Genomic DNA, 10,562 nt, shown 5'->3' on the forward strand with positions numbered 1-10,562 from the left:
CAAATTAACGCGGCTACTCCTCTGGAACTTTTCACATTTGAATTACCTGTTATAGAAAGAGATTAGAGAAACAGACATGCTGTATTTTCCAAACATTTGGTTTAATTGCATTTGGGATTGTGTTCTTGCAACATTCTACCATCTAGTAATTAAAGTGATGTGTCATAATTTCAATTTAACCTATGACTAGCCGTATCTATATTACTATTTGAAAGGGAAGGGTTCATTTGTTATGCATGCAGTGTCCAAAACAAAAACAATAGTTGCCAAGTACGTAATGGCTCTAGGACAGTAACTATTGCTTACTGGGAACTAAGCCCATTGAAGTCAATGGAGAGACTTTCAGTCACATTCTACAGTGTGTGTGTAAATTATACTGTTTCAATACATCAGCCCAACTTTTGATGGCCTAACTTAAAAGATCTAAGTTATTACTCAAACCTAAGACCCATTAAAGCCAATGGGTAGTAGGGGAGAGTCCTTCACAGGATCCAGCCCAACTAGTGTATTTCTTTCCTGAAAGTGTGCTAAGATGAACTAACCTGATTTGCTGTTACATTCTCTTCTAGGCATTTGGATTTGATCCTAAAACTGATAACTATGTTGAGAAAGCAGTAGCTGTGTTTGGTGGATTCTATATTCTCTTCTTTGTGGAAAGGATTCTTAAAATGATACTGAAGACTTATGGCCAGGTAGCTAACTGGACTGATGTATTAAATGGGTGTATAACCATGTATCAGCAAGTTATATGATGACAAAATCAAGCCTTGGTTTTAAACAGCTGTTACATTTTTTATTCGATATTTGATAGTTTGAAGAAATACAATGTGTTACACTATTTTCCAAGGATCTCAGTCTCTCAACACCCCTTTGGGATAGTTGTTTAAACTGAGGCTTAGAGAGGAAAAGTAACTTAACCTAGCACACACAGAGAATTACAAGCTGGGAACTGAACCCAGAAGCAGAGTTCCAGTCTCCTGCTCTAACCACTAGGCCAGACCCTATTCACCCTCAAGGATCAAATCCTATGAGCAAAGCCTGAATGAATGGCCTTTGCCTGCTGGAAATACATAAGCAGCACTCGTGCAGCTATTGTAAGTTATAAGCAGGAGAAATGGATGCAGTCAGATACTTCCGCACATGAAGTTTTATTGTCTCTTGGCTCTACACTGACTGTGCTCTAACCTCACTGTCAATTTCCCCTCCATGTTCCAGTGCATAAAACTTCACAGGAATTGTGAGTTTTGCACAGGCTGTCGGGTTCCTGTCAGATCATTTTTGTCTTGTGTGCTCACCTCCAGGCTGCAGGATTTGTCCTCCAGAGCAGGGCTTCTCAAACTTGTTCATAGTTTAAATCACAACTCAGCTGTCAACTCTCTCTTCTTCTCCATTCGAGATCCCTCAGACCCATCTCCCCTGCCATTGCATAACATCCCTGTGGCAATTTATACAGATTACTTAGATGGAACAGCAACAGTCAATAATTTAATGTATTTTTAGTTGCCTTTAGTGCAACTTAACAGCTGGAAATGAGGAAGAAAAAGCACCACCATATGAAGAGCTGGTTTTCCACTGATGATCAGCAAGTCTCTGCAGACCACTGACCGGTTTGGGAAGTTCTGCCTAACAGTATAATAAGCACAAACATATACATCTATAGGTTCATCCAAATGGACAAGCTGATTTTTCTTGCACAGTTTGTTTAAATACATTCCTAGTTTGCGGTCTGTATTTTTATGACTTTTTGTTTTATTTCTCCCCCCGCTTAGACTGGCCACGCTCACTTTGAAAATCATGAACAGAATCCTCCTCAGGTTAAGGGTAATCCACCCACATCATTGAAATCTAGTAATGGGATGATGTGCTATGCAAATCCAGCCACACTAGAGCCTAATGGAAACCTTGGTTTTGACACTGTTAGTGTGGTCTCTGCTCAGGTATGAATGTTTTTTTATTTAATGTAGTGTTCTTGGTTGTGTAAGTATAAAAGCCTCTTAATTCTTCTTCCTAGTTAAAATCTTCTAGCTCACAACACACTTGAACAATATGAAAAAACTCTTTTTGGCAAGGTTGCACAAGGTCCGTGCTTGTTGCCAAGTCAACACTAACATAGCAATGCCAGCAGAGATAAGATATGGATCAGTATTTTATGATCTCATTTACGAAACTCAAATTTTAATTGCTCACTAGCATCTACCTGTCACATAGCCAAAAAACAAAACAAAAACCCCACCTCTTTTATAGTTCATAATTAAGCAACTTTACAACTATTTTTGTAGTCCTCTTGTAATTGGAGGAATATGGTACACATTGATGCATACAGAGTTTGCTGACAAGAAAGGGAGTTGTTTATGTAACATATATATAACTATCCATTTCAACCACTAGCCCTAGCTAATGGATTTCCAAGAGCCTTTATGTACAAATGTGGTTGTGTTCACAAATGTAGCACTATTACTGTAAATGGTATGTGCAAACATCTAGGAAATCAGATAGTACAATCAAATTTTTCAAAGGAGACTTAGTTCCTTGTGTGATTTATCTGCCTAAAGGGATTCATTACTACATGGTGCCAGACATGTCCATTTCTACCTCTGGGATACAGTATTGAGTCCTAAATGTTCATACTCAGCAGCTCTGCATGGAGCTTGTTTGGTTTTTTGTTTGAAAAACCTAGAACCATTCAGCGGCACAGTGAAAATTACTTACTGCCAATGACATTGAAAATGCACGCCTTAGAAACTGATTGTAACCCCAGGACATGACTTACAATGCCCAAAGTTACACGTGAAACAACCTCTGAGGCTCCTGATGGCTGTCTAGGGTTTTATATAGTTGCCCATCACCATGGTATCACGTGCCTACATCAGTTATGGGGATTGGTACTATTTTCATTTCTAATAAACTGGTTTGGGTGGAGTGATGGCTCCTCAGTGCCCTGCGCGAACCACGTTTGTACTCGGTCTAATTTCTTGTGGATTGGTGTGTGAATTGTAAAATCCACTATCTCAGTCCTCATCCTTGATGTTTGTCTCAGCAGAAGAGCCACGGGCTGAAAGGGCATTGAGCTGCCATTTCACAGTCAGAGTGGTGATCCCTCCACATTTGGGTCAGAGTATATTAACTCAGTGGTGTGGGAAAGCATGTGCAGCTGCTACCCTCTTCAGTGTCAGCTCTGAGCTGACACAGAACTTTGGTCTCCGTGACAATCAGTATTTACCTTTTAGCAGTTCTACATTAAAAAAGGGAAAAATCTATTGGCTTATTTGCAGCTGTTTAATGCTTCACGTAATTGTCATGTTCTTTCTGCAGGAAGAGAAAACCCAAAGCTGCTCATGTAAGTGTTTAAAGGGACCCACGCTCTCAGAGATTGGAACAATTGCCTGGATGATCACGCTGAGTGATGCCTTACACAACTTCATTGATGGTCTGGCTATTGGTGCTTCCTTCACCCTGTCTCTGCTTCAGGGACTTAGTACATCTATAGCAATCTTATGTGAGGAGTTTCCTCATGAACTGGGTAAGATGTTTCCATTAACTCAGCTTTTAGTCACGTTAGTGCTGACTGAAAACATTCTTCAGTATTTACATGAGTGCTGGGTTATAACTTTCAGACAAGTTACAAATCTCTTAAAACCGTCAGAGATTAATCGTTTAATGTCCCCCCCCCCCTTTTTTTTTTTCTTCCAGGGGATTTTGTCATTTTGCTAAATGCAGGAATGAGCACCTACCAGGCTTTGTTTTTCAACTTTATTTCTGCATGTTCCTGCTACCTTGGGCTGGCTTTTGGTATATTAGTGGGCAGCAACTTTGCTCCTAACATTATCTTTGCACTAGCTGGCGGTATGTTCCTGTACATTTCTCTGGCAGACATGGTGAGATAAAGTTTCATTTTATTTATTTATTGATGCATAGGAATATAGCCATTTACACAGTGGAACTCAATAATAGCCAAAATCTAGTGACTGGACTTTCTACCTCTGACCCCCTAAAACTGGGTACAGCATCAAGTGAAAACCTTTTTTAGTGCACCTGGCCAACTGTGCAACACTATATGAACGGAGAAAAATTGTTTTGTTACCCCAGCAGTAATCCGTATTAAGAAAAAATCCTCTTGTGAGGTTGGAAACTGAGTCACAAGTCCACCCAACTTTGTAAGTTTTCAGTCAATTATCATCATTTATAATTTGATCATATTTATGCCAGACAAAAAACCCCCCAGAAGATAGAACAGGTAAGGGGCCCAAGTTACTGAGTTCCAGGGTAGCGGGAGGCTCTTTCGGCATTTCATGATGGTAGTCTCTGGTTTAGTATTTTTGAGACTTGAGCTCTTGTTCACTTGGTCTCATACCTTTTCACATTACATATTCATTAGCTTTCTGCCACTTAACAGTAAGCATTGTCTTATGTAACTTGTACAATATGCACACGTATGCTTCACTTTACATAACCTTTCTTCTCCACTATTTTCATGTCACATCTTTGTCCTCTTACTCATGTTTTTCCAATATAGGGACTTAGCGTTAGGTTGTGTGTATGATACTAGTTAACGTCGTCTTATCTGAATCTTCCAACACATATCACCTTTGTCCTGTCAGCTGCAAGCATTATCTAAATAAGCCTATACGAGAGAGAGATTGGCAAGACATTCATGTCAAGCAAAAGGCTAAGTCAAAGCCTTGGCATGGGTACCATCCAAACTTATTCACTATACATAATGAAACAAACCCCATATTTTACCATTAAACAATTCTTCATCTTTATATTTCAATACCAGTGTATTAAGTAGGACATCTTTCATTAACTGTTTGTTGAGTAAGAGTTATGGGGAATAATAACCTTTAATGTCAGCATTAACTGGTCTTTTCCAAACATAGATTTTCAGGGGACATTTTGCTCCAACTCTAGCATCATGCTTTAAGTTATTAAAAAGCCTTGTCAGTAATCTTACTTGTTGCATTTTTAGGTGCTTTTTATTCAGTTTAGGGCTTTAGTAATCAAGTGTTCCCCACCCCAATACTACAGCTAAAAAATAATTAGAATGATCCAAAACCAAACATCAGCCAGGAGTGAAGACCCTCACTTTATACTTGCTGATTCAGTACAGATGATGTGCTAAACCTTTGTCTTCATAATAGTCCCTGTGGCCTACCTATCTTTCATAAACAAGGCATAGTATAGATGGGCTGGGGAGACAGTGTTCAGATCCAGATCAGTTTTAGACTGGGTTTTGGGTTTGAGAGAGCTGCAGATTAGACTCAACAACATCAAAGTCATGTGATCTGTTTTCATGATTGGATTTTTAAATCACAAAATGGCAGAAATCTTGTTAACTACCCCTTATAAGTATTACTGTCTTGGGCTTAAAACTTACAAGAACAGCTGTTCTTGTTAAATGGATCTGAGCTGTGAACCACATCTGTTTGGGCAGGTTCACAGATCAGAGTTCAAACCTGAAGCTTCCTCTTCCCAGAATTTGAAGGGCCTCCGAGTGAGGTGGCAGTTTTGGTCCACCTCTAGTTATTGCATTCCAGTTACAGCCCAATAAGCTATGATTGCACAGGTAGCATTTGAGGTCATTTTAGAGTCAACCAGCACACCAAGAGTCTTTCAAACTCACAATAGCTTAGTAACTTCTAGAAGAAAAATTTCACTCCTGAGAGAGTTTAATTTCACTCCAAATGTTCTTTGATAGATCATAAATGCAAGCGCTCATGTAACATGAACTCCTAGTAATATGAATATCATGCAAAAATTATGAAGTTTGCTTACATTCGCAGTAGCTCAATTTAAAATAATTGTTATTAAACCCATTATCTAGATAACACTCTGTCTCCATATCCATTGCTCTTCTGTTTTTAGATTGTCCATTACAATTGTAGTTGAAAAAAAGGTATGTGAGTGCTCTATAGAGAGGTCTGATTTTCCATTTCTCCCTTGATTTTCACAATCCTCTGTCTAGAAGCAGGTAGGATTAATTAGAACTTTGTTGCTCTTCTAGTTCTTCTCTCCCCTGTTCTGAGAGGAGGCAGTGTAGTGCTTTTGTTATTGACTCATCCATGTCAAGTCATTGTGTGTGCACTCTTGTGGAAGGGACTTGTGCAGTGATGAGCCTTCTACTCCCACTAGTCAACCTGTGTGAGGGGATTGCACTTGCCTTCGGGGGTCATGAAGAGAGAGGCAGTTTGAACTGGTTTTGTATCACCCCACAGATCTTTGGAGGGAACCCCCCCCCACCGAGACTAGAATTTGACAATTGAAGGTAGCCAGTACCATGATTTGAGCATGGGAATGAAAAGCTGCTGCTGGCCTGTCTATGCCAGCAAGTGAACTACATTTCGCGCCAACTGAAGTTTTTAGTGTCTTTTGGATTTATTTCCAATTACTCAGGTTATAATAATTGAGCCTGGAGGTCACAAATGAATGGATCACTGTGTTTAGGTTTGTGTCTGACAGGATAGAAGGTGTTCTGGACAAACAGGACAGGGCATACTCTCCTGGCATGTTGCAGGTTGAAATAAGCTGCTGTTATTTTGGTGTCTAGTGTCAAATAATTCCATGAGGAGTTCTAGGCTGCATACTTTGTCCATAGTGGGGTAGGCCTGCTGTATTGATGTGTTGCCTAGTTCTGATAGGTGTCACCCTGTAACTGCTAGCATCACCCATGTTTTTTTTCCTGGGTTCAGCTTCAACCAACTGCTCCTCATCTAAGAGCTGATGTTGTCCAGGTGCAGGAGAGCTGGAGATGGCATAGTTTGCAGGGGAGGTGAAAGGGATAAATAGCCCAGCGTCATCCACATACTCTTGGCATTAAAGTCATAGCATCTGATAATCTTTCCCTAGGGGTTTAATGTTGATATTGTAAAGGTTGAGAGGAGCGTTGTGGAACATAGAGACAAGGCCCATGGTTGCAGAAGTGCAGTTAACGGTTACTATCCTCTGAGTGTGATCTGTTCAGAAGGATGAAAACATCCGGGTGTACGATCACTACCTCTTGCTAGCTCTAAGTCAATCCTGCAGTATCTCATCAATTAGGTTTTAGTTGCTGCAGACAGATTAAAAGATGTTTGGCTGGCAGTGGTCAGGAAACACACCTCCATCAGGACAGCCAGTACCATTTCCATGTCATACCCTCATCTGAAGCCTGAGTGGGAAATTGGCTCTGGTTAGGTGATCTGAAGCTGCCTTTAATAAGTTACTGCATTAGTTGGCTTGAGAACCTTGGAGATGAGTGGAGGCAGTGTGCGTGTGTAGGAAGGGAAAGGGAGGCATTGATTAGAAGCCAATGTCACTAGCAGTGGGTATTTTGTAATTATATTGTTTTAGTAGGTGCTCAGTACCTTGACTACCTGGCTGTGTAAGAGTGCAGTGGAAACTCGCTAAGTCAGACTAAGAAAGCTCGTCCTTGTTATGTAAGAGGAAGTGTTCAGATATCCACTAGAAGTAGATAGTGGTCCATCCACGGTAGCAATGTAATTCTTGCATTGACGATGGAACCTTGTATTCAAGCTGGACGTGGCCATCTGTGGCCACAGATTGGTGGAACCTGTGACCATCTGAGAGCAGCCTGTGATTGATAACATGGATGTAAGGAACTGTCGGTTAAAGGGTTTGTTGACATGGATATTAAGGCCTCCCAAATTTACCAGACTTTTGTCGCCCTCGATGACCGTGTCTCCCTTGACTGCCAGGAAACTGGAATAACTCTAATGTGTTGCTTCAGTCTTCTGGTCCAGTGTGTTGAATGATCATACTTTCTTATTGCTACATGAAACTGCCTATGTCTGATTAAAATACATCAATCTTCCTTTATTACAGTCTGTCCCTTTAGTGCATTTGTACCTTAGGTGAAGGGATTATCACCATAGAGCCATTACTCCTTCCACCCTGATTCACCTCAGCTCATCAACACACGCGTTATCTCACTTAGGATGAAAGGATGTACCGATTTTCAGTTCCATCATGTTACTTGATAGATCTGTCCCCAGAATCCTTATTTTACATTCCCTAAAAGAGCCTAGACAGATGCTGACTGTAGTAGTGCTTGAAATGATACAGCCTTCTTATTATAATTTTATAACTGACATGATGTCAGCAGCTACTTGTATTAACAATATCTAGCCTAGTAGATGGATCCCCATAGATTCCTGATGTCATATGAGGAAAGTGGTTCAGATCTGGGTGACCTCTCTAGATTACAGCAGAGGAGAATAGAACTCCATTTCAGTATTTGTCTTTGGTGAAATGGGCCCTTTGACTGATCCCTACCACCACCTCTCCTTTTTATTAGGTTTAAGATCCAAACACAACTATAAGTTACAAAATAAAAATCACTGTCAAGATGCTAGGGATGTAAATGGTTAACCGTTTAAACGGTAATCAGCTTTTTAAACATTTTAAACAGCTGATTACCATTTAAACTTGGGGGGGGAGGGAATGGCAGCTGGGCTGGGTCCCCGCAAGCGAGAGCAGCTGGGCAGCTCTTGCTCACAGGGAGACGCAGAGCCTGGAGCCCAGAGCGGGGGGACGCAGCTGGGCTCAGCTCAGCTCCCCGCGAGCAAAAGCTGCCCAGCTACCGTGGCAGGAGGGAGCCACAGCTAGGCAGCTCTCACTTGGCAGTGAGGAGCTGAGCCCAGCACGGCTCCCCTTCCCCACAGCGTTCAACTGTTCTAGTTTTAGAACATTTAAACAGACTTCCATTTTTACATCCCTACAAGATGCTAAATTACACATTCCACCACAAGATGGCAACAACTACCTAAAAAATAATCTCTCTCTTTTAGTTCCCAGAGATGAGTGATATGCTGAGAGAGAAAGTGACTGGAAGGAGAACAGATTTAACCTTCTTCCTCATTCAGAATGCTGGTTTACTAACAGGATTTGCTGCTATACTGCTGATTACCGTGTATGCAGGAGACATTGAGCTGGAATAATGAGACTCTGAAGGCAGTACGGATAATGAAGGTGATTAGTAAATTAGAAATGGAAGAACTCTTGAAATTCATAAAGGGACTTTCAGTTAATCTACCTGGTTTAAAACAATGCCCTGTTTTCTTCTGCAAAAATCACGGAAAGTTAGTTTCTCCTCTTAGGACTCCCAAATCAGTCCTATACAATGGGCCATCAACTTCTGAGTATTACAAGCAATGGATTCAAACACTTATTTTTAATTGAAGGTGCCAGACATACCTGAACAATGGTAAAAAGGATGTTGTGTTCAATGGATTTAAGTAGGAGGCAGCTATATGTATTCCATAGGCTTGGACTTAAAGAAATGAGTTCACCAGGATGGACATAAATATAAAAGAAAGTGGTAAGATTCATAGTCTTAATTTAACTGATGGAAAATGAATCAGCCTGGAAACTACCTGCTTTCATGCTTTTGATGCAGGATTTCCCTATAAGCATAGAAAAAACCCAAAAAACTGTTTCAGAATAGATATAAATGATTCTAATTAACACTGAAAAGAAAGATAGCAGTTACTGCTTTTGATCTTTTCTCTTTAGGGGATTGTGGATTTATGCTGAGAACAATTTTTTTAAAAGTAAAAACCTTGTATTAAATTTGACAATTTATAATTCTGTAATGTTTTAAAAAGATTGTGTATTTTAAACTTTGCAAATACCTTGCCTTGCAATGTTTTTGGGTTTGTTTTATATTCAGTTATATTTCAAGTTCCATAGATATTACTCTTAAAAAAAATCTGATTTAGCTTTTAAGGTCTTATTGCCAAATGGCACTAAAACAAATGTTAATGTCAATAGATTTCTGTAATGCGAGTAGTTTCCTTATATGAAGTTCAGTGTAGTAAGGAAAATATACAGTTTTGGAGGATCAATCATGCATTCCTTGCACTCCCAAAACATTAATTTTTATTGGATCAGAGTTTTCCAAAATCATGCTTGCAAGAATTTGTTTTTTTAAATAACTGGTCTGGATTGTGCTTTGCAGGGAAAGGAAGGAAATACATCTAGTATTTCTTTTCAATTACCACTAATCTTTGGAAGGAGAAGAATATTGTTTTATAGTGAATTGTTCAAGGACAGCTTTACTATTTCAAAGTAAATACTGTCACCCACTATCCTTTCTACTGGGACAACTTGGACTTTTCCCATTTGTAGTTAAAATATATCTTCCAAGGCAATACAATTAGAATATTCAAATCAATTTTATCTTGGGTTTCTAATGACACTATATAAAAGTGTTACATTTCAGAGTTGCTGATGGATAGAACAAGTTTAAGGCAAACTGCATGGGAACTCAAAGTCATTGGTTAGGCTTGATTATTTTAAATATTACACATACATTTCATACAGTTTGCTATATAGAAACTGAATTTACCAGCCATCTAAATTTCAGGTCTCAGAAGGAAAAGTGCCCTGACATCACCCAATACTTTCTTTTTATCATTGTCTGACTCCTTGAGTTTTATTTCCTTACAATGTGTGTGATGACAACAAGACACAATGAGCCTTCATAGCGGTCAGTCATTGGAATGGCTACTGTTTTTCTGCAGGTGATCACTCCTCCTTGATCAAACGGATATGCTCACGTAGCACTT

General features: G+C 39.7%; 1 protein-coding gene across 1 annotated transcript in view; it reads left to right on the plus strand.

The window, feature by feature from the left end:
• The window catches only part of SLC39A8 (solute carrier family 39 member 8), a 33,718-nt gene extending 24,087 nt beyond the window's left edge, over positions 1 to 9,631 (plus strand). The window contains exons 4-8 of the mRNA XM_067553567.1: positions 570 to 692; positions 1,770 to 1,937; positions 3,313 to 3,520; positions 3,691 to 3,875; positions 8,784 to 9,631. Of these exons, the coding sequence (XP_067409668.1) occupies positions 570 to 692; positions 1,770 to 1,937; positions 3,313 to 3,520; positions 3,691 to 3,875; positions 8,784 to 8,933 (834 nt within the window). The 3' untranslated portion in view covers positions 8,934 to 9,631. The remainder of the gene's footprint in view (positions 1 to 569; positions 693 to 1,769; positions 1,938 to 3,312; positions 3,521 to 3,690; positions 3,876 to 8,783) is intronic.
• The last annotated feature ends 931 nt before the right edge of the window (positions 9,632 to 10,562 follow it).

This window comes from Emydura macquarii, unplaced genomic scaffold (genome assembly GCF_026122565.2).
Source record: "Emydura macquarii macquarii isolate MOO-44397 ecotype Brisbane River unplaced genomic scaffold, CSIRO-AGI_Emac_v2 contig_302, whole genome shotgun sequence".
In the NCBI taxonomy this organism is placed as follows: Eukaryota; Metazoa; Chordata; order Testudines; family Chelidae; genus Emydura; species Emydura macquarii.